The 27,389-nt window shown below is 40.1% G+C and overlaps 1 protein-coding gene and 1 pseudogene across 1 annotated transcript; one reads left to right on the forward strand and one right to left on the reverse strand.

Annotated features, from left to right (window-relative positions):
• Positions 1 to 317: 317 nt before the first annotated feature.
• Positions 318 to 26,845, reverse strand: PTGES3 (prostaglandin E synthase 3). The gene is made up of 8 exons (XM_036865906.1): positions 26,521 to 26,845; positions 7,862 to 7,975; positions 7,640 to 7,709; positions 7,004 to 7,102; positions 4,695 to 4,784; positions 2,708 to 2,770; positions 1,784 to 1,808; positions 318 to 1,486 (listed from the first exon to the last, which is right to left on the reverse strand). Coding segments are annotated over exons 1-8 (483 nt in total). The 5' UTR covers positions 26,523 to 26,845; the 3' UTR covers positions 318 to 1,466.
• LOC118902033 lies at positions 13,886 to 15,487 on the forward strand (annotated as a pseudogene).
• Positions 26,846 to 27,389: the final 544 nt, after the last annotated feature.

The following is a 27,389-nucleotide window of genomic DNA, read 5'->3' on the forward strand; positions in this document are numbered from 1 at the left end:
ACTTAACAAGGGAAGAAAAAAGGTTGTGTTTTCCCTTCTAAATCTAAATACTCTATCCGTATCTATTACTACACTTCCCATCTCCCAAGTTTTTGTTCACTATTTGTCCTGAGGCCTAGCCTATGATGTGAGCTCCCTGAGTACACAATTACCTGAAGGATTAATCTTTGTATCCCCCCAGCACTTTAACACTGCCTGTAACACAGGTCCTGAATGACTGACATAAGGAAGTACTGAAATATGAAGCAGTTCTATGCTATGACAAATACGCAGAAGCTGGAAGGAATAATAAGTGCCAAAATGCGGAAGCTCAAAGATTTAGAGGAGGACAACACATTTAGTTTTATTTCAATCAAATCACAACACTTTCTTTTCCAACTGTTGCAAAGTGCATCTACAATTTTCTATTACAGATCCACTTTTAAAAGGTTTTCTGTGACATTACAGCAAGCCTCTTTTTTTTTTCCCAAACAGAGGAATATTCCCAAATTCTTCCTCAAGCAAAAATAAAAACTCAATTCCAGTAAATGGCAATACATGAAATTACAGTAAACCAGACACTTGAAAGGATAGCCAAGAAGTCTTCCAACAGTTTATTAGAAAGAATGTAGACATTAAAAAAACTCCCCACTGTCATGAACATAAATTGAGGTTTTCAGCCCAGGTACAAGCTGAATCAAAAAAAAAAAAATAATAAAATAAAAAATCCAATAGTGTATTAACATTTTTTTAACTCATTTGCCATACTGACAGTGCAAATACAAATTTGGTCTAAATGTACAGACTCTCAAGCAACAATGTACAGCCTTTCTTCGTCCTCCATGCTAAGAGATGTAAAAGTTTAAGGGTCAAACAATACCAAATGTACAGGCTTCATTCAAAACCATCTAAGTTAGGGCATTCACTAGTTTTAGCTAAGATACATCTGGAACACTGACAAGTGATCACTTACGTACAATAATGTGAAGTAAATTTTTTGAAAAATAAAACTTTAGTGGAACAATCCTGAAGGATATACCAGAGGAACAACATGTTACCAGTTTAAAGTATCAACCAATTTGTTTCAGCCACTTTTAGTCCATGTTCTAAAATCTAAAATTTACTTTCCCTAAGCCAAAAGCTTCCAATCATGTCAGTATCTATGTTATGAAGTAAAGGAGACTTAGGTAAAATGTTTTTTATTTATCACAACTGCTTTATCAATTGCCTAGGACCTCAACAGCATCATGGAAATCTGGGAAATGTTCATGCATAAGGTTATTGCCTTAGCTGACTTAAAATTGCCCCATACAATGGTACATATCAACCCTTAGTGAAGCCTTTAAAAAAACAAACAGGTTGAAAAATGGGTTAAAGGAGGCAAATACAGAATCTGCCTTTACAGCTATCAACTTAGGAATTCTCTCAATTATGAAATCTTGCAGAAGTTATTTTTCTTTCTCAAAATCCAGCGATGACAACATTCCTTACTCCAGATCTGGCATTTCTGAAAGGATTTTTAAAAGATTAGTATAAATTACAAGGGAATAACCTAACAACTTCAAAGTTTTACAATAGGAAAAAGCAGCCACCAAGAGTTAGTTTCCTAGAGAATTAATTGTCTTTTTTAAAAAATTTGAATCTCAAATCATTCAAATTTCTGCTTTAGCTATTTTTTAGAGGCCATAAAGAAATAATCATGTATCTTCCAAAAATTTTAAACAGGTTAACTTCTCTATTTTGAGAGTTTGGTCTCTGATGTGAAATATCACTGTGTAAACATACTTTTTACAAAGATACTTACTTTCATCATCACTGTCTTGTGAATCCTGCAGAAAGGAAAATTTAAGAAGTTACCAAGTTGATCAAACATTCCTCTGCTAACTGAACAGTTTGCGCCTTAAAAAGCTGAAGCACTGTACTTTTGACTAAGGTAGCAAAGATATATCAATCTTTGGTTAGATATAATCTTTGGTTTGGTGGTTTTATCAATCTTTGAACTTATCGATGGACTTAAGAACAAGTTTACTTAAGACAAACAGACATACAGCTGAGGATCTATCTTCCTATAAGATATATGCCTTTTCGTGGGAATTGAGCCCACCCTTTAAATCCCTTCCTATCAACCAGACTGAATCCTGGTATAAAATGGTTTCTCTTCTCTCTTGGCATTCAATGGAAGAGGAAAATGGCTCAATATGAAGACCACTGGAATGACAGAAGACAATGAACTCTAATCCTAGCTGTTGAATTGTCTAAGTATCTTCCAAACTACATTGAACAACTTTCTTAAAAGATGTTAACAGGATGCCAGGTGGGGAAATGTTGAGAAGAGTGGTCTAGTATATCCTTACAGATTCACAACATCCATCTGTTCACTATACGTCTCTCTGACCAAACCTGCTGTTAAAACCTGTTCAATTTTCTTTGTCAAAATAATCCCTAAACTAACTGTTATAACCGAGTAAGGCATATGTCTCTATAAAATAGTAATTTTGAATTATAAATCTGGTGCCTTGAAGAATGATCCAGGGGACACCTGTTTCCTAGTAGGTATCCATCCCTCAAAAATGGGCACATTTAAAAAACTGGTTTTCCCTGTAATATTTTTTAGACCATTAAGTGGCAAAAAAAAAAAAAAGAGCAATCTTGAATCTACATAAAACAACCTGAAAATACACTGTTTCTTAGTATTTAAGTAAACATGGAAAAGAACTTATAGACTTACATCATCTGCTCCATCTACTTCTGGTAAATCTACATCCTCATCACCACCCATGTTGTTCATCATCTATTTGAAGTGTAAAAATTAGTTTTAGAAATGATGTTAAATTAAGCCCTAGGTATTAGGTTGCACGATGCAGAATAAACCTTAAGTCTGTCATAGATTTCTACCAATTTAAAAAAAGAAAAAGAAAAAAAAACCCATCAAACTATATATTAGGTACCTTCCTTTCTGGAAAAGGTAGATTATAGGTAATTACGTAAAATCCTGAAACCTTGTAGGAAGTTAAGAGTAAGTTCTCATTGAAGAAAAATTATTAAAATTCATCCAACAAGATATATATGTATAATGTAGAAACTAAACACCACAATCCTGAATAGCAGTCACCTCTGGTGGCTAAAAATGAGATTATTTGTACTGAATAGTTGTAAAGTTTTGTATCTTCAACTAAGTGGCATGTGTGTTATGGTATTCTCATTGTAGTTTTAAAATATTGTGAAGAACCAATAAATAACTTAAAATAAAGTCCTCTGGGCTGATTAGCTTGCATAAAAGGCCTGAATACTGAATCAAAGGCTGAACACCAGTAACTAAGTTACAAACAGAAAATAAACATAAACATTGAAAGAAAAGATACACACTGTGGAAAACACCCTTGTATACGTACAATAAACTGGGACCAAAAGAGCATACTTATACATAAAGTACTAATTTCCCATATTTAGTTCTTTCTGATCATAAAGCAAGCAGTATATTATTTAAAGAGGAACAAATAAGCAGACTATATAATTAATATGAGATGGGGACTTCAAAAATACATGCTTACCTGGACTTCAGAGTTAGAAGGGGCCTTAAAATGATACCTACTCAAATCTCTCAGTATAAAAATTCTGGGCATCAACTCTCGAATAATATGAGCAAGTAGTAAAGAGTTTTCCTACATCTGAAAGCACTAAATCCTGGTTAAGTTTCTTTGAGCAGGAAAAATGCTCAAAAGGTGCCAAGCACAACGCTAGGTACCGAGATGCAACGGCAACAGACACAGAACTGAATACATTTGAGAGCTACTTAGGAGATAAAAACAAAATACAGACAGCAAAGACAGCAGTTAATGTTATACTGGATAGAGAGAATCAGTGAAAGAGAACACTGTTAAGAAGTTATGACTTGAATAGCTGGGTAAATGGTGGCATCAATTACTACAGGTAAGGAGTAGCATAGTTTAGGAGAATCACATGAATACCATTATCTCCCTTCTCTGTTTTGAAATCAAGGTGCCAGAGCCATGTGAGGAGAGATGTTAAGTAAGCAGTTGCATACGTGAAGCTGGGCACTTACTCCTTTTAACTCTTTGTTGTCAAAGAAGAAACATAAAAATATAGTCAAGATTTCAAATCACAATGAGAGTATCTTCAACTTACAATCTAACGTTTTCTTTTCTGATCAGCTTTACTGCAACACATTTAATAAGGTCTAGTCTACCTAAGAGAATCTCAATAATTTTTTTCCCTTTGGCCATGGCAATATGTATTTCAGTGACATCCTGGAAAAACAGGCTTACTTAAAATCCTTTCCCTGATTTTGCAATTAAAATATCCCTACACACCACTCATTGTACGTATCTCATCATGTGTGTTTAAAGGTTTATATTCATATTACATGGCTCCAAAATGCAAGCCAATTACCACATTCATGCTCCTTCAAAAACAAAAATCTGTTCCAATGATGGAATAAAAACTAACTGTGCTGCACTGATCGTACGGTTTATTTTTTGTCGTTATACATCAACTTTAGAACTTAACACTAATTTTTAAAAATTCATAAAAGGTTAAATGACCATTGTTAAAATCTTATTTGGTTTTCTGCAGAACAGTCTTGAAAGTAAAATAATACGTGTCCTAAATATCACTATGTCTTTAAAACCAAATTAAATTGACTACACAGAAATACACTGGGAGGGAGGTGGAAGAATGCATTTAAAAGAACTTACCTCAGAGAAACGATCAAAATTAGACATGTCTTCATCTGAATCATCTTCCCAGTCTTTCCAATTATTGAAGTCCACACTAAGCCAATTAAGCTATAGATCAATACAAATATCACCCTATGATTAGGTTATCTTGTACTCTTTTAGTGTGTACCTAAAGACTACATTTTTTGAGCTGTGGGTTCATACTCACTAGTGAGGCATGGAATCAGCACACACACACACAAAAACTAGAAAAATGTAATAATGGTAAATATAGTTTCATGAAGCTGCTTTCACAGTTGTCAGAAACAAACCTAATTTTGGGACTTCCCTGGTGGCGCAGTGGTTAAGATTAAGAATCCGCCTGCCACTGTAGGGGACACGGGTTCGAGCCCTGGCCCGGGAAGATCCCATATGCTGCAGAGAAACTAAGCCCATGTGCCACAACTACTGAAGCCCGCAAGCTCCAGGGCCCGTGAGCCACAACTACTGAGCCCACGTGCTACAACTATTGAAGCTGGCGGGCCTAGAGCCCGTGCTCCCCGAGAAGAGAAGCCACCGCAACGAGATGCCCGCACACTGCAATGAAGACCCAATGCAGCCAAAAAAACAAAACAAAAAACCAAAAAGAACAAAAAAACCCACCTATTTTTTAAAACAAAAATTCACTGGTAGGAACTATTCAAATTCAGATACGTGATTAACTTTTTTTTTTAAATGTCACCATGATATGCTCTGATGCAGCATCTGAGTAATTTATACTTCTAAGCAAAGTCTGCCTCTTGAATGCAGAAGAGTCTGCATCTATTAGTGACTATCTTATTCTGACCACACTTGGTATTAAGTTAAAGCTATAAACCTCAAAGTAGAGAAAAATATATAGACCACAAGGCCTTAATATTAATAGTACCTAGCTATGAAACAAAAACTATATTCCTCGTACCAATTTTTTTAAAAAATGTAAGTTTCAGGTGTATAACACTGTAACTCAACATCTGTATACAACTACAAAGTGATCACCCTCCAAGTCCACTTATCGTCTATCACTATACAATTGACTCCTGGTACCCCTTTCACCCACCCCTCCAACCCTTTCCCTACTGGTAACCATCAATCTGTTCTCTGTATCTGTGAGTTTTCGTTTTGTTATGCTTTTTAAAATTAGGTTTGTCTTTTTCCTTCTGACTCATTTCACTTAGCTTATTACCCTCAAGGTCCATCCATGTTGCTGCAAATGGCAAGATTTCATTCTTTTTTAATGGCTGAGTAGTAATCCACTGAATACACACACACCACAGTTTATGGCATCATCCATCAATGGATACTTTGGCTGCTTCCACGTTTTGGTTACTGTAAATAATGCTGCAATGAACACAGGGGTGGCATACATCCTTTCCAATTAGTGTTTTCATATTCTTCACATAAATACCCAGAAGTGGAATAGCTGGATCATATGGTAGTTATACCTTTAATTTTTTGAGAAATCTCCATACTGTTTTCCATAGTGGCTGCACCAATTTATAATCCCAACAATAGTGTACAAGAGCTCCCTTTTCTCTGTATCTTCTTCAGCATTTGTTATTTCTATTTTTCATATTAGCCATTCTAACAGTTAGGACATGATTATCTCATTGTGGTTTTTTTTTTTTTAAATAAATTTATTTATTTATTTTTGGCTGCGTGGGATCTTCGTTGCTGCATGCGGGCTTTCTCTAGTTGTGGCGAGCGGGGCCTATTCTTTGTTGTGGTGCATGGGCTTCTCATTGCAGTGGCTTCTCTTGTTGCGGAGTACAGGCTCTAGGCGTGTGGGCTTCAGTAGCTGTGGCACGTGGGCTCAGTAGTTGTGGCTCACGGGCTCTAGAGCACAGGCTCAGTAGTTGTGGTGCATGGGCTCTGTTGCTCCGAGGCATGTGGGATCTTCCTGGACCAGGGCTCAAACCCATGTCTCCTGAATTGGCAGGCAGATTCTTAACCACTGAGCCACCAGGGAAGTCCCTCACTGTGGTTTTGATTGGCATTTCTCTGATAATTAGTGATGAACTTGGGCCATGGCAGTGAAAGCCTGGAATCCTAACCACTAGGCCACCAGGCAACTGCTCTGCCCGTTTTTTAATCAGGTTTTTGTTGCTGAGTTGTGTGAGTTCTTCATATATTTTGGATATTAACCTCTTATCAGATCCATGACTTACAAATATATTTTCCCATTAAGTAGGCTGTCTTTTCATTTTGTTGATGGTTTCCTTTGCTGGGCAAATACTTTTTAGTCTGATGTCAATGCATCTTTTATTACTTAAAAATACCAAACTTTCAAAAAAAGGAAAGGAACCTACCTTTGCCCTTTCTTTTGTTAACCTTGGCCATGACTGGCCAGATTCTCCTTTTCGTAAACAACATAAAATTGATCTGTCCGTTCTTTTATGCTTGGAATCCTAAAAACAAAAATAAGCGCTATCACACCGTTTATCTCTCTGGTATTACTACAGGACACAAAGTAGCTGGTTATTTGTCATTTCTCCTAATTTCTTTCTAAACCCTGAAACAACCCCTAGACTACTGAAGATTTCATAAGCTATCCAATTGCAAAAAACATTTTTCCTCCCCTGCACAAGGTGAATAGAATAAAATCTTAAAAAGTTAACTAAATATGGTACAATCATAGAACATACTTAGATGTATCTATGCTTAAATAAAACAAGCCTTAAGAGTACAGCCCTTGCATCAACTACACAATTTAATTTTAAAAAGATAAAAAATAAAAATTAAAAAAAAGTATTGCCCTGAGTCCAAACAAGAACAAGAACAAAAAGAATATCCAGAAAAGTAGTTACAAGAGGGAAAATAATGCAAAATATATACTTATTAGCCTCTCAACTGTTAAGAATTAGTGCTTATCTCTAAAATGAGTACTTAAAGTATGTCCATTTCCTTACAATTTAAATTGGGATTAAAGTATCAAGACTACTTACATTTGGATCAATACAGTGAAAAAGATCAATTTCATTTAAATGTTTAAAATTATCACTTCCTCCAAGACAACTGTACCAAAAAAGAAAAAGGGAAAACAATGAGTCTCTTCAAAGAGGTAAAGATTAGTAGTATCTTCAATGAAAACACGAAACAATCAAGCCAAAGTTATTCAAGCTGCCTGAAACAAGCCTTTTACCCAATGATGTAAAATGGTAACTTACCTGAATGTAAGTTTGGATTTTTCAAAATTTACATTAACATCTTTACTGTCTTCAACACAAAATTCAATGAAGACATAGTCCCTTCGATCGTACCACTTTGCAGAAGCAGGCTGCCTACAAAAAGATAAAATTAAACAAAGTTAAGCTGAAATTCACTAACTGAGTATTTACATAACCTCCAAAGCTTAGCATGTAAGTAACATACTTCTGTTCTCCATCAGAGCATTGATTATTTTCAGGCAGTTTATTGCAATTTCAAACGTGAACTACATCTTTTTCCCTAACAGCTGCAGTACAAGTTAAAACGCAATGATAGGGACTCTCCTGGTGGCACAGTGGTTAAGAATCCGCCTGCCAATGCAGGGGACACCAGTTCGATCCCTAGTCTGGGAAGATCCCACATGCCGTGGAGCAACTAAGCCTGTGCTCCACAACTACTGAGCCTGCGCTCTAGAGCCCGCGAGCCATAACTACTGAGCCTGGGTGCCACAGCTACCGAAGCCCGCGCACCTAGAGCCCACGCTCTGCAACAAGAGAAGGTACCGCAACGAGGAGCCTGCGCACCAACGAAGACCCAGCACAGCCAAAAATAAAATAAACAAACAAAAAAACCGCAATGATACAAATTTCATCATAGAAAGGATTTAAAAAATGAAACAAAATGCTCACTGGAGTTAACCATTTAGGTAGCCCTGTCAAAATTTGTGCTACTCCTTTACAGCCCTGCTCTTAATAATTCAACTTCACGGAATTTTAAAAACCATAACTAGGGGACTTCCCTGGTGGCGCAGTGGTCAAGACTCCGTGCTCCCAGTGCAGGGGCCCCGGGTTCCATCCCTGGTCAGGGAGCTAGATCCCACATGCATGCCACAACTAAGGAGCCTGCCTGCCGCAATTAAGACCCAGTGCAACTAAAATAAATAAGCACACATGTATTTTTTTTTTTTTAATTTTATAGCTACTTTTATTTTTATTTATTTATTTATTTTTGGCTGTGCTGGGTCTTCGGTTCGTGCGAGGGCTTTCTCCAGTTGCGGCAAGTGGGGGCCACTCTTCATCGCGGTGCGCGGGCCTTTCACCATCGCGGCCCCTCCCGTTGCGGGGCACAGGCTCCAGACGCGCAGGCTCAGCAGCTGTGGCTCACGGGCCCAGCCGCTCCACGGCATGTGGGATCTTCCCAGACCAGGGCTCGAACCCGTGTCCCCTGCATTAGCAGGCAGATTCTCAACCACTGCGCCACCAGGGAAGCCCAGCACACATGTATTTTTAAAAAATAAAAATAAAAATCTGAACTAATCCATTGTCAACTCAAATACAGTATTCAACATTTCTACTTACAATGTTAGGAACTGTGAACGGAATTTTTTTAAAGTATGAGAAATGACAGTATTTGCCCTCAAAAAAGTTCTCATTTGGACTGTCCTGGCAGTCCAGTGGTTAAGACTCCAAGCTTCCACTGCAAGGGGCAGGGGTTCAATCCCTAACTGGGGAACTAAGATCCCGCATGCTGTGCAGCACAGCCGAAAAAAAAAAAAAGAATGTTCTCATTTGCAGCTGACTATATAAAGCAAAGCAACTGTTTTTTTTTTTTTTTCTGGGCAAAAAAATCTTCCTTACAAACCCTTATGATTCTAAATAATGACATTAGATAAAAAATTAAACTTTATAGTCCCATCTGTTAATCTGTATCTGTATCCAATATATACTTACACTAGAAACAACTTGGAATATTTACTTTTTCCTTATTATTCACCAGCTCCTGTCCCTCGCAATAGACTCCTGTCTTCTTCCGTGTTAGCTGCCTAAAGCTCTACTCATCCATTAAAATTATGTTTTAGAATATAGCTAAAAATCTACTAAAAGCAAATACAGTCAAATGTAATTAACAGGCAATGAAGATTATATGCGGTAAATACTTTGAAAAATTTCCTTTCTCATCTTTAAAACAAGTTACTTAGATAAGTATTTACATATGCATAAAAATTCCAAGAAGAATTCACATGCACACAAATGAACAGCATTTGCCTCTAAAGAATGAACCAGAAAGATGAGACAAAGTAGAGCCACCTCATTCTCAACTGTTTCAACTATTTTTAAAAAAATAAGCATGTGCTGCTTTGATAATCTAAAAATCAAAGTTACAGGAATTCTTTGTATTTTTTGAAACTTTTCTGTAAACCTAAAACTTCAAAATAAAATTTAAAACCAATTAGTTATTATATGTTCAAACACTACTCATAAATCAACTCAACTTAAAGGAATTGTTTTGCTTCCAAACTCTGAATTTCCCAACTCTGAGGAGTAGCAGTTTAAAGTTCTAAAGTTACAGCCAACTGCTCATCAACATTTTCACACAACTGTTAAACTTGACTAGTCATACTCTACTCCAAAACACTGATATCAGATCTGCAATTAAAAATTACAGATGGCAATTTCCAAAGTCTAAATACCAACAAATCAACAAGGGTAAAAGCTATTTTTTCAGGCATCTATTGGCAGATTACAAGGGGGGTGGGGAGGCACGCATTTTTAAATGCCTGTGAAAAAGACATCTAACCAAACTTCCGTGTTAATAGAGCTAATAAACAATTTAGGAGTTTTATGATTAGGTCCCAATAGGCCATACATTATTTCTAGCTTATTTTCTTGCCAAAACAGTATTCTCAATATGTGGTAACACGTTTGGGTCTTTTCCCCGCAGCTTGTGGGAGCTTAGTTCCCCAACCAAGGAACAAACCCGGGCCCTCAGCAATGAAAGCGCAGAGTCCTAACCACTGGACCGCCAGGGAATTCCCCCATGTTTGGTCTTCAACTGAAAATATTTGTTACCTTAATAGATACTTAAAACTTTAAATGACCAAGTTCATAGATTTTCAACTTGAAGTAACCAGACAGTCCTATCTTTAAAAAGCACTAATAATAACAATCTGGGGCAATGAACACCCCCAGTGTCAAAATACTACTTATTTCCAACAAAAAGAAATAAGTTCCTATAGAGAAATGGTTGACCCCAGCTCCGAGGTGGGAAATATAAATGAGCTTGGGACATCTCATAGTGCAACAAATCAAGCTATTAAAAACAATGAGATCAGGGACTTCCCTGGTGGTCCAGTGGTTAAGACTCCACACCTCCAATGCAGGGGGCCCGGGTTTGACCCCTGGTTGGGGAACTAAGATCCCACAGGCCGCGCGGTGTGGCCAAAAAATAAAAAAATAATAAAAATAAAAGCAATTATGTTGGGATTTCCATGGTGGCACAATGGTTAAGAATCCTCCTGCCAATGCAGGGAACACGGGTTCGATCCCTGGTCCAGGAAGATCCCACATGCCCCAGAACCACTAAGCCCGTGTGCCACAACTACTGAGCCTGCACGGTCTAGGGCCCGCGTGCCGCTGCTACTGAGCCCACACGCCTAGAGCTCGTGCTCCGCAACAAGAGAAGCCACCGCAACGAGAAGCCCATGCACCACAACGAAGAGTAGCCCCCACTCACCGCAACTACAGAAAGCTGGCGCAGCAACAAAGACCCAACACAGCCAAAAAACAAAAAAACGAGATCAGTCAAAACAGGAGGAAACAATGAGTCTCTCTCCCTGGCCAACGACAATTTGAAAGGATGTCTGCAAACTGATCCAAATACACAAAATATAAATACTCCAGTTTATATTGATTAAAGAAATACAAAACAAACTACCCACAATTCTAGATCACCAGAAGATACTACAGATCCAATTCTTTACAAAAAGGCAATTAAAGAGAAAGAATAGGCATTTACCCTTCTTTCCCTTTATGAATCTTTATTCATGATACCCGAATAGGGCCCGTTCAGGAAGGAAACTTCTTTACAGAATTCCAGCTTTGTGTGGAATAAAACGTGAGGAGGAAAAAAAAAAAAATCGCCATTTTGCAACCTTTAAGCTGATTTGGCAGTGTTCATCAATGAATGGGACCATTAACAATGATTAGATGAACAGCAGATAAAGAACTTATGATCTTAGCATCACAAAAAGTGGGACAACCAAACATTCACCTCCTGATTTGATCAACATGATATATTCCACAGTAAACTTAATTCCAGTCTATAGGAAATATGAGGAAAAGAAACAAGTTAAATGATATCACAAGAAGTGAAAAATTCAGAATACTGTTTCTTAAATCAATGGCAGAAAAGAGGGGGAACTGCTCTAGATTAAAAGAGACCTAAGAGTTATCAAACAAGTGCAATTTGTAAATCTGGTACGCATCTTGATTAAAACAAACTAAACATAAAAAAGATTACTGAAACCGTGGAGACCTAGATGAGGACAGAGTATTAGATAATGTGAAAACCGTTAGTTTTGTTAGGTGTGAAAGGCACTGTTTTATGGAAAACAAATGTCCATTCAAGATTAAAAGGTAAGTACATGGGGTCTGCTTTACAATAACTAAGGAAAAAGGGAGAAATAAAGCAGTGTGGCAAAGGCCTGCTAAATGCTGAATCTGGTGGATGGGTAGATGGGGATTTATTACATTCATAATACTTTAAAAAAAATGATATTAAATGGTTTTGGCATGGAATGCTTTCTTCCTTTAGAGCAACCCAGTATAACTGTGAAATTGTCTTATTTAAAAATTTAAAAAGAGGGACTTCCCTGGTGGTCCAGGGGTTAAGACTCCATGCTCCCAATGCAGGGAGCCCGGGTTCGATCCCTGGTCAGGGAACTAGATCCCACATGCCGCAACTAAAGATCTGGTGCAGCCAAATAAATAAATATTTTTTTAAAAATCCATTGGGCAGAAGAGGAGGGGAGTAGATAAAATAAGAATGACCTTGTACTGATAATGGTTGTGACTGAATAATGGGTACATGAAGAATTCACTGTAGTATTCTACCTTTCCTGTTTGAACAAAAAAGGTAATAAAGCTGAAAACAATTACCCTGATTTTTTTCAAATTAATTTTTATTGGAGTACAGTTGACTTACAATGTTGAATTAACCTGATTATAGTGAGCAGATTCTTCTCTCACTATGTTTACAAATGGCTATTTCAATAAACTGATAAAAATGCTTTTCTAGCCGAATTTAACAACATAATCTGAAAATACTTAATAGTACTGTTTACTGTGTTAAAGTCAAGTTACACGTTAAGAAACTATAGTAGGGCTTCCCTGGTGGCGCAGTGGTTAAGAATCCGCCTGCCAATGCAGGGGACAAGGTTCGAGCCCTGGTCCGGGAGGATCCCACACGCTGCGGAGCAACTAAACCCGCGCACCACAACTACTGAGCCTGCACTCTAGAGCCCGCGAGCCACAACTACTGAGCCCACATGCCACAACTACTGAAGTCCACATGCCTAGAGCCCGTGCTCCGCAACCAGAGAGACCACCACAATGAGAAGCCCACACACCACAACAAAGAGTAGCCCCTGCTCACCGCAACCAGAGAAAAGCTCACGCGCAACAACGAAGACCCAATGCAGCCAAAAATAAAATAAATAAAATAAATAAATTAAAAAAAAACAAGAACCTATAGTAATGGAGAAGGAGCACATTAATGGCGATCTGGTATATAAGCTCTTTAGTTTCTGTTCGTATCAAGGACATTGGAACCAGGGGAGAATCTTTCCTTTCCTTGAATTCACATTAAGTAATCTAGATTTATATCATTGTTATGGCCTGAAATCACATCCTAAATTTATATGTTGAAGTCCTAAACCGCCAATACCTCAGGATGTGACTGTATTTGTAAAGAGGATCTTTAAAAAAGTAAGGTAAACTGAGGTCTTAGGGTGGGCTATAATCCAATATGACTGGTGTCCTCCTCATAAGAGATTAGAACAGTTACACGGACACGGAAGCAACCTAAATGTCCATTGACTTTCTGCCCCTGGACGCTGCCAAGTAAGCACCATTGACATCTCCTCCCTCCACTGCAGTCAAGTCTAAGTCAGAGTTACCCAAAGAGCCCCAACAGCTGCAGAAGCTCTTCACTGGAGATTTGAGCTTTGAAACAACCAATGAGTCTGAGGAGCCATTTTGAGCAGTGGGGAACACTCACAGATTGTGTGGTAATGAGGCATCCAAACACCAAGCGCTCCAGAGGCTTCAGGTTTGTCACATATGCCACTGTGGAGGAGGTGGATGCAGCCATGAATGCAAGGCCACACAAGGTGGATGGAAGAGTGGTGGAACCAAAGAGGGCCGTCTCAAGAGAAGACTCTCAAAGACCTGGTGCCCACTTAACTGTGAAAAAGATTTTTGTTGCTGGCATTAAATAAGACACTGAAGAACATCACCTAAGAGATTATTTTGAACAGTATGGGAAAATTGAAGTGATTGAAATCATGACTGACTGAGGCAGTGGCAAAGAGAGGCTTTGTTTTCATAACCTTTGATGACCATGACTCCGTAGACAAGACTGTCATTCAGAAATACCACACTGTGAATGGCCACAACCGTGAAGGAAGGAAAGCCCTATCTAAGCAAGAGATGGCTAGTGCCTCATCCAGCCAAAGAGGTCGAAGTGGTTCTAGAAACTTTGGTGGTGGTCGTGGTGGTGATTTTGGTGGGAATGACAACTTTGTTCGTGGAGGAAACTTCAGTGCTCGAGGTGGCTTTGGTGGCAGCCGTGGTAGCGGTGGATATGGTGGCAGTGGGGATGGCTATAATGGATTTGGTAATGATGGAAGCAATTCTGGAGGTGGTGGAAGTTACAATGATTTTGGAAATTACAACAATCAATCTTCAAAATTTGGGCCCATGAAAGGAGGAAGCTTTGGAGGCAGAAGTTCTGGTCCCTATGGTGGTGGAGGCTAATACTTTGCCAAACCACGAAAGCAAGGTGGCTATGGTGGTTCCAGCAGCAGCAGTAGCTGGCAGTGGCAGAAGGTTTTAATTACTGCCAGGAAACAAAGCTCAGCAGGAGAGGAGAGCCAGAGAAGTGACAGGGAAGCTACAGGTTACAACAAATTTGTGAACTCAGCCAAGCACAGTGGTGGCAGGGCCTAGCTGCTACAAAGAAGACATGTTTTAGACAATACTCATGTGTATGGGCAAAAAAACTCGAGGACTGTATTTGTGACTACCTGTTTAACAAGTTATTTCAGTTTCTGTTCTGTGGAAAGTGTAAAGCATTCCAACAAAGGGTTTTAATGGAGATTTCTTTTTTTTTTTGCACCCATGCTGTTGATTGCTAAATGTAAGAGTCTGATCACGATGCTGAATAAATGCGTCTTTTTAAAAAATGTGCTGTGTAAAGTTAGTCTACTCTGAAGCCATTTTGGTAAACTACCCCAACAGTGTGAAGTTAGAGTTCCTTCAGGGTGATGCCAGGTTCCATTCAAAATTTATTTACAACCTGCTTTGGTGGAAAAGCTATTGCCTTCAGAAACCCTGGTGTAGCTGAACTGACAGTTACTGCGTTGTGACCTGGAGTTCACCGTGAAAAGGGTCACCCAAGCAAAGTCATGGAGTTTTTTAGTTATTAATATGATTGTTGGCACATCCTATGCAATATATCTAAACTGAATTACGGTACCAGATAAAGTTATAGATGAGAACGAAGCTTCTGTATCATCCATTATCATGTGTATTCAATAAACGATTTAATACCCTCTTGGGGAAAAAAAAAAAGTCCATCGACGGGAATGGATAAAGATATGGTACATATATACAATGAAATATTACTCAGCCATAAAAAGGAACGAAATGCTGCTATTTGCAGAGATGTGGATGGACCTACAGACTGTCATACAGAGTGAAGTAAGTCAAAAAGAGAAAAATATCATACAATATCGCTTATATGTGGAATCTCGAAAAACAGTACAGATAAACTTATTGGCAAGGCAGAAATAGAGTCACAGATGTAGTGAACAAACTTATGGTTATCCAGAGGGGAAGAGGAGATGGGACAAATTGGGAGACTGGGATTGACATATATACACTACTACGTATAAAATAGATAACAAATGAGAACCTACTGTGTAGCCCACGGAACTCTACTCAATGTTCCGTGGTGACCTAAATAGGAAAGAAATCTAAAAGAGTGGATATACTGTATACGTATAACTGATTCAATCTGCTATATAACTGATTCAATCTGCTACAGAGCAGAAACTAACACGCTGTACAGCAACTATACTCCAATAAAAATTTAAAAAATAAATTAATTAAAAAGAGAGATTAGGACAGTTACAGAGGGAAGACCCTGTGAAGAAGACAGAAGCCAGCCATCTGCAAGCCAAGCAGAGAGGCCTCAGAAGAAACCAACCCTTCTGACACCTCGATCTTGGACTAACACCCTCCAGAACTGTGAGGAAATAAATTTCTACTGTTTAAATCACCCAGTCTCTGGTACTTTGCTATGGTAGCCCTAGCCAACTAATAAAATCATTTACCAGACAATAAAAACAAAATTAAATGATCCTAACCTGGAGCCAAAAATGGTTTTAGTATTTTTAAAGTTGTAAAAACAAAAATGTGAAACAGGTATTTGTGTCCTGTAAAGCCTAATATTTACCAAGTGCCCCTGATCTAAACAGTCTGAAAATACAAGGGGGGGAAATCCTACACTTAACCTAAACAATAATAAACACATATATTCACTCATTTGAAAGGAAAACCAAGTGTTTATGAAATCACAACACTCTTTTCTCCTATTAACCCAGAGAAAGGGTGATTTTAAACTCTAGCTCCTAAACTATGTTGGATTCGTGTCTAGTCTCATACAAACACTGGCAAAATCCCAAACTACTGTTCAAGTCTGTTAATTCACTTTAATAGTAACATACCTATAAATGCAAAAACTTTTTCACCTCTGCATACATTATGTGAATAAGCCACTACTTATAACAAAATACCCAAAATCTCCGAAGTGGGACATTCCAAGTTCTTCTGACAAGTTCTTCCAAGCTCAATGTTAGGGCTATGTCAATTCAAGCAACTAAAATTTGCATAAACTAAAATTCTCCTCTGTAGTTTTGACTAAAATTTCTTAGTTTGTCTTAAAATGACAGAGTGGAAACCACATTTGTTCCCAAATACCATTTTTAATATACTAGAATCTCATGCATTTTAATTCTAATTTGTAGAAAATTACAAGCACCTCTCCCTTAAAAAAAATGGATGCACCATGGACTTCCCTGTTGGTCCAGCAGTTAAGACTCCGTACTTCCACTGCAGGTGGCACGGGTTTGATCCCTGGTCGAGGGAAGTTCCACATGCTGTGAGGCATGCACCCCCCCCCCGCCAAGAAAGGATGCACCAGTGCAATGGCCTTAATGCATGCCCTCCAAATTCATACATTGAAATCCTAATGCTCTACGGGATGATATTCAAAGATGGGACCTCTGAGAGGTGCTTACTACTAGGTCATGAGGATAGAACCCTCATAAATTAAAGTCATGCCTTATGGGCTTCCCTGGTGGCGCAATGGTTAAGAATCCGCCTGCCAATGCAGGGGACATGGGCCCGAGCCCTGGTCCAAAAAGATCCCATATGCCATGGAACTAAGCCCGTGCACCACAACCACTGAGCCCATGTGCCACAACTACTAAAGCCTGCGTGCCTAGAGCCCGTGCTCTGCAAGAGAAGCCACCACGCCGCAACAAAGAGTAGCCCCCGCTCGCTGCAACTAGAAAAAGCCCGCGCGCAACAACGAAGATGCAACGCAGCCAAAATAAATAAATAAATTTATATTTAAAAAAAATAAAGTCATGCCTTAGATATAAAGAGGCTCCAAAGAGGCCCCTAGCCCTTTCACTGCTCCAGAGGGGCCCCTCGCCCCTTCCACTACTGTAAGGACACAGCAAGAAACTATGAACCAGAAAGCGGGCCCCTTCACCAGGTGACCATATTGGTGCCTACATCTTGAACTTCCAGACTGCAGAATAGTGGACAAGGCCTTCCCTGGTGGCGCAGTGGCTGAGAGTCTGCCTGCCAATGCAGGGGACACGGGTTCGAGCCCTGGTCTGGGAAGATCCCACATGCCGCGGAGCACCTGGGCCTGTGAGCCACAACGACTGAGCCTGCACGTCTGGAGCCTGTGCTCTGCAACGAGAGGCCACGATAGTGAGAGGCCCGCGCACAGCGATGAAGAGTGGCCCCCGCTTGCTGCAACTAGAGAAAGCCCTCACACAGAAACGAAGACCCAACACAGCCATAAATAAATTAATTAATTAAAAAAAAAAAAAAAAAAAGAATAGTGGACAATAAGTTTCTGCTGTTGATGAACTACCCAGTCTGTGGTATTCTGTTACAGCAGCCCAGACTAAAACAACCAGCAAAGCTACATGGAAAAAATTTGCTAAAGAACATTTCCAGGTTATTGCAATTCTTCTGATAGTTTACTATGTGCAGGGCAGATTAAATTATTAAAAGACAATTAGGACACATCAAGCCTTTTATGAACTGGTAGGACAAACATATCATACATAACTCCAAGTAAGTTCATAAAGCTTAAGATTGAAAACCAAGGTCACAGACGTCCCTGGAGACCATGGAGAAGAGTTTATTCTGTATCCGGGTAGTTTAAAAAAAAACATTAATTACAGCTATCATCCCTTTAGAAATTTGAATATCTTGAGAGAGAAAAAATTCTGTTATCTAATAGAATTCTACAGCATATAACTTGTCTCTATAACCAATACTACCGTCAAAGCTCCAACAACTTTATTTTGTCTCTCAGAATATTTCCAATGTTCAGAAGTTTTTGTAAGGGGAATTCCCCTGGTGGTCCAGTGGTTAAGACTCTGCGCTTCCACTGTGGGGGGCGAGAGTTGGATCCCTGGTCAGGGAATTAAGATCCCCACATGCTGCAGAACGCAGCCAATCAATCAATAAATGTTTTTGTAAGCAGGTACTCTGGACCATTATACAGCAAACATGAAAAATTGTGAGGTCTGCGTGCCAGAACTACTGAAGCCTGCATGCCACAACTACTGAAGCCCGTGCGCCTAGAGCCCGTGCTCCGCAACAAGAGAAGCCCCCGCACTGCAGTGAAGAGTAGCCCCTGCTCGCCGCAAGTAGAGAAAGCCCATGGGCAGCAACAAAGACCCAATGCAGCCAAAAATAAATTAATTAATTTATATTAAAACTTAAAAAAAATTTGTGAGCTCTATGTGAGAATTTAGTGAAAAAACTTTTATTCAAGTAAGAGGCCTACAAATCTAAGTTAATACCATAATAATTCAAATTTGGCTTCCTGAAATGTACAATTTAGCTCAACCTCATGGGATACATATACATTACCTGCTCATCCCATAGAATCACACAGGATTCCACATCATTTTGGTGTTTTCCCCCCCAGAAATCATTAAGAACTGTCATGGGACTGTTCAATCAGATTAGTTTTTTATAAAAAAGTTTTTAACATACACAAATGAGACATATGATCAATATCTGAATTCTTATTCTGAATCATTGAGAAAAAAATTAGAATACTATTATTTGGTCACTAAACATTAGGCTCTTCAACATATACAGACAGGGAATTCCCTGGTGGCTCAGTGGTTAATAATCTGCCAGCCAATGCAGCGGACGGGTTCGATCCCTGGTCCGGGAGGATCCCACATGCCGTGGGGAAACTAAGCCTGTGTGCCGCAACTACTGAGCCTGCGAGCCACAACTACTGAAGCCCGCATGCCTAGAGCCCGTGCTCCGCAACAAGATAAGCCACTGCAATGAGAAGCCCGCGCACTGCAACGAAGAGTAACCCCCACTTGCCGCAATTAGAGAAAGCCCGTGCATAGCACCGAAGACCCAACGCAGCCAAAAATAAATAAATTTTTTTAAAAAAACCCCAAAACAGACAAATATACTGGTGAAAATAGCAATAACGACCTTTTAATAAAAATGCTCTACTTTTGGGACTTCCCTGGTGGTCCAGTGATTAAGACTCCACACTCCCAATGCAGGGGACATGGGTTCGATCCCTGGTCGGGGAACTAAGGTTCTGCATGCCGCACAGCACAGCCAAAAAACTAAACACAAAAAATGCTCTTAAAAAAAAAAAAGCTCTACTTTTGTAAAAATATTTAAGACTGCAAAATGTGATACAAGGATGTACTAAATGACAATCTTTATAAAACAAACATTTTTAAATCTATTAAGTTTTATCTTCAACTAATGGCCTCATACAGAAATTAATCAAGCAGAAAAAGTGTATTAGTTTTTGATTGGAAGACCAATATCTTCATATTTTTAAAAAATTGGAGGGGGAAGAGAAAAAAGGGTATAATCTCTTAAAGGAGAATTTATGGTAATCATCCAGTTAATTAAGAGAAAAAAATCAGTCTGACCAAACCATAACTAATAAGCTAAATATTCCCAAAATAAACATTCTCAAAATAAAGGGCTCACAAACAAGTCAAATGTACTTTGAGGGTATATACTGATTTGGTGGTCTTTCTTTTCCAGATTTCCCAAAATATAGCAAAGCCTCAATTAATAGAATCTAAAGTTATAAACGACTCTCACCTTTATCTTTCACCTACTGACCACCAAACTACTCGCCCAACCTGCATGATAGGGACTTCCCTTGTGGTCCAGTGGTTAAGACTCCGCGCTTCCAATGCAGGAGACATGGGTTCGATTGGTGGTTGGGGAAGTAAGATCCCACATGGTGTGGAGTGCGGCCAAAAAAAAAGAAGCCTATCTATACTGAGATATAGCTGAATTTGACTGAAGATGCAATACAGCAGAATAAAGGACCAACTGTAAAAGATCCCAGGTAGTTCCAAACACCACTGTCAAGCACCTCATATAGCCAAGTCTTATAGCTGAAAGAGATTTACAGTCTAAGTATTATTCAATAAACAAATATTGATTAAACATGATACCGGGAATTGTTCCGGAGATACAGCTGTCAGCAAAGCAGATAAAAATCTCTGCCCTTAAGAAGCTCACATCCAAGTTCGATGAAATTTAGCCCAAAATTATTCTTCTAAGAAACATGGGGGTAGAGGGATCAGATCCATTACTAGCTATGGTTTACCTTTCTTTTTTTTTTTTTAATTTATTTTATTTTATTTTTATTTATTTATTTATGGCTGTGTTGGGTTTTCGTTTCTGTACGAGGGCTTTCTCTAATTGCGGCAAGTGGGGGCCACTCTTCATCGCGGTGCGCGTGCCTCTCACTATCGCGGCCTCTCTTGTTGCGGAGCACAGGCTCCGGACGCGCAGGCTCAGTAAATGTGGCTCACGGGCCCAGTTGCTCCGCGGCATGTGGGATCTTCCCAGACCAGGGCTCGAACCCGTGTCCCCTGCATTGGCAGGCAGATTCTCAACCACTGCGCCACCAGGGAAGCCCCTGGTTTACCTTTCTTAAAGTATAAATAAGTGATACATTATAAGACGTTTTTTGTTTGTACTCTGCAAAGTAACTCATCTCTATATTTAATTATATTTGTAAGATACATTACATCACAATCTATAACCTCACATACTTCATTCAGAAGTAATTAATGATAATCCCCATATAAATTTATTTTTAATGGAACTTGATGTTTGTCTGAATTAAAACATCACTTTGATTTCTAAGCTAAAACAATAGTAATCAGAAGACTAGCTTTTTACTAGAACTTGATAATGGAGAAAATATCCTCTATGTTTATCCTCTATAAACTAAACATTTCTGGTAAGCGGAAAGCTTCTTAAAAACTAGATTCACTCATCTTCCATGTATCCCGGAGTATTTTTAAACATCAAGAAGGGTTACAGGGTGTGAATAAAAAAAAAAAAAAAGAAGGGTTACAGGGACTTCCCTGGTGGCACAGTGGTTGGGAGTCCACCTGCCAGTGCAGGGGACAGGGGTTCGATCCCCAGTCCAGGAGGATCCCACATGCCGCGGAGCAGCTGGGCCCGCGCACCACAACTACTGAGCCTGCGCACTGCAACTACTGAAGCCCGAGTGTTCTAGGGCCTGCGTGCCACAACTAGTGAGCCCACGTGCTGCAACTACTGAAGCCCGCGTGCCTAGAGCCCGTGCTCCACAAGAGAAGCCCACGCACCGCAACGAAGAGTAGCCCCTGCTCACTGCAACTAGAGAAAGCCTGCACACAGCGATGAAGACCCAATGCAGCCAAAAAAAAAAAAAGGGGGATTATGGAAGAAAACAAACTCATTATAGCCAAGGGAGAAAAAAAAAAGTTTAAAAGATGTTACAAAGTTCAGAATAACTGATATTTTAAAACCAAGTCTATCAACTGGTCTATCATTTGCAAAAGAGAATCGAGAAACTGGCAAATCTATTTCAGTTTGTACTAAGTGAGGAATGATATGGAAACATGAAAATTCTGCTAAAAAAAAGCAGTTCCAGTTTCACAGACTGAGCAGTTTTTCCTTGTTAAGTATTATCAAAAGCCCTGCCTGTAAACATCTAAAACCAAACTCTCTCACACATATTCTTTGCTCAGAGAAACCCCGATATACTTCTCATATTTTCAGATATTCTGTATGCCAGTTGTACTACTATGCAAAACTTCCCGGAAAGTTAATCTGAATATACATGCAAGTCCAATGATTCCCAAATTACATGCCAAGGTGCATCAAGGCACTATGAAAGAATTTACAGGGCTGCCACAGGATATTTCAAATTTAAGAGAAATTCAGTGATACTCAACTTCAGTCAAGACACTAAGTGGTTCAGTTTCAACAGCAGACTGCACTGTATCCCTCTCCACTAAGTTTCATCTTTGCAAAGCTGGATTTTTGGTGGTTATGATTTAAAAAAGGAAAAGACCCACAAAAAAATCAACAGGGAACAGGAATTGAGATGGAAGATGGAAGTATCCAATCCGATTTCAAGGTATAACAAGTTATAACAAGTTAACAAGTTCCCAAAAGGCATACACCTTTCATTAGTAACTGTGGTTATACAAGAAACTACGTTTTTCTTTCAATTTATGTGTGTTAGCTTTCCGAAAAGCTAACAGGCTATAAGGACGAAATACTTAAGTAGTTTGGACCCAACTATCTAATAAACAGAACTTCTAGGTTACTCCTTTTGGCCTAGCAGCACCATTAAAAAACCAACCAACCAACAAATAAAAAAATACAAAATAGTTTCAACAAAAATACTACTAAGACACCAAGGGGTGAACCAAGAAAGTTTGTGAACCTTTGTGCTACTTCCTTTCTTTGGTAATTCCCACTCTAAAATATAAAGGTGTGGGACTTCCCTGGTGGTCCAGTAAAGACTCCACACTCCCAATGCAGGGGGCCCGGGTTCCATTCCCGGCCCAGGAACTAGATCCCACATGGATGCCGCAACTAAGTTTGCATGCCACAACTAAGGAGCCCTCGAGCCACAACTAAGGAGCCCGCCTGCCGCAACTAAGACCGAACGCAACCAAGTAAATAAATATTTCAGGGGAAAAAAGAAAAACTGAACTACAGGCATGGTTATTTATTGGAAATAAAAGGACCACCTGGAAAATTATTCTCCCTTTTTGTAAAGTGGAAAAAATAAGTCTTTATGAGAAATTCTGGGTTCCAATCCTATTTGGGACAGTTGTTTATACTAACCAGCAGTGCTGTGAATTGATATCTAAAGAACTAAATCCTGTAATGTAATAAAATCGAAAGTTAAAAAAACACCTCTGTGGCTTAGATCCTTTCAGTACACAAAGATAATTAAGCATGCTGAGTTGGAAAGAGCCCCGATATAAACACTTTTCAGCAATAAAGTACGGCTACACAAGAAGATCAACTACGGCATAGAAAATCCACAACAGCACATTTTATTTGGTTTTGGAGTACAACACAGGTGAGGGCATATTACTCAAGGTAAGATTTAAAGTAATTGGCACCTTCCTGGAAAACCAAAAGTTCTAAGGTGTCCTGTGGAAGTCAGCCTCAATTTAAAATCTATCCCTAACCTACACAGTAAATAATAAACTTTACTAAAACACACTTTGTATTTCTGTAGTAAAATACACTAGATGCAGCAATTCTTAATTTAATAACTCAGATAAAATATGATTATTAATGTTTCAGAGCTCGATTGATTCTAAACAGTTTATTACGAAGGTATTTTTTCCTGAAAAGCAATCATCACTAACCACCTATGACTCTAAAATGATACAGCTTCTAGAAAATCTTAAAACTGAGAAAATACAATTAAACAGGAGAATCTTAACAACACATACTGGTCTGCCTCAAGTGATTTGTCACTTCGTTTCTACTGCCTTCCAGTTAAAGTCTAACTAAGCATAGAAAAAAAGAAAATCCAGTTGCTTGGTTACAGTGGTTAGGAAATCAAAACTAAACAAAAGCCATCATCAGTTACTCTTCCTTAACTTATAGAAATTAACCATATGCTGTATGGTCACTATTACCATTTGTTTTGGAGGTTAAAGACAGATGATTTTATTTTGGGGACTCAATCCTACAAAGCTGAATGATGGCAAAGTTAAGATTTTAACCAAGGCTAGCAATGGTCACAGTATGTTTCTGGACAATTTATTAATTTAACTACAAGACACTGGAAAGAACGATTTCAAACCGCTCAAAACTAAATAAAACGTTTTACTTCATATCTATTGTTAATACGTCCAACTTATAACCTAAAACCAACTACAATAACTTAAAAAAAAAAAAAAAGTAAAGTAGCACCCCCTGCAGGGGATTTGTGCAGGTCTTAAATGGAGGAGAGAGAGGTTCTAAAACTCCCAGCCTCCTCCAAGGTAGGTGAGAGATTGAGAGCTTTTATGCAAACTACTAGACAAAACTTAAAAAACTTGATTAGAAGAAATGTATCTAGGAAATGACGACTGAAGAGCAATCAAATGATTAAAAAACAGACCTTAAAACCCTTGAGATGTCCAGCGTAAATGTCTCTCTCTACAGCTAAAAATAATGTCTACAGCACACATCAACAAAATGAACGCTCATCAGCCAGATTCTTCCTAGGACTCATTAAAAGTCTTTTCCAACTCAAATAACTGACTCATAATATTCATCTTATAAATTCAGTCATTAATAAGATCCCCTAAAGAAGTTGCAAGATGGCATATACTGAATACCTTAAAGACAATGAAATTTACCTGGTCCCTTCAAAACACTCATTTTGAAAATAGCATTCTCCTGACAGACTGCTTTTTGGAATACTGCTACACTTTTCATCCGAGTTTTTAACCTATTTACATAACTTAATATTTCTTACCTATTTAACTATTTCATGTGACCTCCGAAAATGTTTCTATCTCAAACCATATTAAACATACTATTTCTTCACGAAAAAATTTGCTTGGCTACATTAATCTATTAAAAGTTGGTAATGCCTTATCTGAGGATTAATTTTCTCCTAACAGATGTTTTAAGACTGACAATCCTGCTACATTAATTGGAATAGATGTCAAAGAGAAAAAGCACAAGCTATTTTTCACAGATTAAAATCTTCTATTACATACCACTTTTGGGGGTGGGGGAATCCTTCCAAAATTCTAATATGTCACTTTACAATCATACATGCATTCTTCTCAAGGCTTCTTTTCCATCAAGTGACTGTAGTGTTTTCTTATCTATTTAGACGTCTAACTGAATACACTCACCACAAAGGTCATTATTTTATTAAGTAAACCCTTGCAAGTGCATTACTTTTTACAGGAATAAAAATTGTTCCCCTCAATTGCTCTCTATACATAACTTTTAGGGAGCGATTAGAACCAAAAAGGTACTAAACCGGCAGTTCTCGTATCTGAAAAGGTAAAGCTTTCCCTGAGAAAAATCTAAAGGCTCAAAGTGGCGATGCCAAGAATTCTCATTCGGTTAAAATCACCAAGGTTTTCCTGTATCATAAAGCTTCTAAACAATCTGTAGTCACTTCACGTAAAGAAAATTAAGCTAAGGCAACAAAAAGGTAACGACATACCTGTTTCATCCTTAAACTAAGATAGGATAATGAAACCTCGCCTAAAGTTTAATATAGAACACTGAAAATGTCCACAAATATCTTTCGACTCCAACACGTGCAGAACGCCCTGCTCAATGGTAATTCCTCGCTGCCAGGGACACAGCTGAGTTTTGGCAACTTTCACTCCCTCAGCGAGACTGGAGTTAGGAGGAAGCCTGGAAAGACCATACTCAAGCAATCACGACACCCGAGAGGGAAGTTAAGTTGCGGCGACGGTATGGCCTCCCTCCAGTCGCCTAGCAGTACCTGTCGCTCGCGGCGCACGGCCGCGTGGTGCTCTACGAGCACCAGCAGCCTTGTGATAGCACCCACCGCAGGTGCACTTGGCCCCGGGCCTGGTCGCAGCATCACAGAGCGACAGGAGCAGACCGCCCCAGGAGCAGAGCGGTAGCCCACGAGGGTCCACGCCTCCAGGGCGCCTGGACGGCGAAAAGCTCACGGGAGACTAAGGCCTACGGCTAAGTTACGGAGAGTTAGGAGCAGCCGGCACTGCCTAAGGGGGAAGGTGGGATTTCCGGCACAGGGAAGCCGAGGGCCGGTTTAGAGGTGGGGGAAGCGGACATCGGAGGAAATATGTCCTCCACCCGCCAACGGTAATCACAACAAGGATACTGAACCTCCCACCCCCAGGCAAGAACGATTTCCACCGAGGGGGAAAAGCCGAGGGGGCCTAAAGCGGGGGAGGGGAAGGGACGGCTTCCCGGCAGCCCCCCGCGCGGCCTCGGCCTCCCTCACGGGCGACCTTCCCTCGGCGGGGTGTCGCACTCACATCGTGAACGGGGCAGGGGGACGGGCGAACGGGTGGCGGGCGTCTCCGGCGGCAGCTCCTGGGCAGGCGACTCCTCTCCGGTGGCGACTCCGGCGTCTTCTCCCCGGCAGCGGCCTCTTCTCGCTTCCCTCAAGCGACGGCAGCGGCGGGCTCGACCTGGGTCCCCAGAATGCACCGCGCGGGGAGAGCGACTCCTCCGGTCGGGAAGAAGAGGAAAGTGTAGGAAAAGGGGCGCGAGGACGGAGAACGAACGTGCGTGCGTGCGAGCGAGGGGTGGTGAGGCCGGGCGGCGGCTGGTGACGCAGCAAAATGCCCGGGCCTAGCCGCCGCGCGTGCGCACTCTTTGTTTTCGGGCTCCTGCCGGGCTTTCTAGAGATATCTACGGAAAGGGCGGGGCCTCCCAACTCCTTCGCGAGCCTTCCTAGCGCTGGCCCCGCCCTACGTCCGCTGCCTCGGGCCCGCCGCTCCTCCCGCGCTCCCCCCTTGTGGTGGAAAACCGTTGGCCGCCTAACCTCCCGGCCACCCGCCTCGGGCGATCTCCCCGAGAAACGGCCGCGTTGACTCCGGGAGGAAGGCCGAGGCGGAGGGACGCAGAGTCCGGAGGCTTGAAAAGTGAAATGAGGGTTTGGTTACTTTTAAGAGCGTAAACCGGCCCACTGAGGAAACATTCCACCGCAGAAGGAGGGGAAAAGCCTCTGCTGGTGATATACTATTTGCGGAGAAGGGCTAACTTCCGAATGCAGGGCCTTGGTCCACCTCGCCATTTTTATGAGAGTTGGAGACCCTGTACAGGGGCAGCGGAAATTTGAGGTCTTTGGCTGAGGAGGAACGTTTACCCTTGGGGGCCGGCGTTTGCACCTGCTTTGAGA

Source organism: Balaenoptera musculus, chromosome 10 (assembly GCF_009873245.2).
Source record: "Balaenoptera musculus isolate JJ_BM4_2016_0621 chromosome 10, mBalMus1.pri.v3, whole genome shotgun sequence".
In the NCBI taxonomy this organism is placed as follows: domain Eukaryota; kingdom Metazoa; phylum Chordata; class Mammalia; order Artiodactyla; family Balaenopteridae; genus Balaenoptera; species Balaenoptera musculus.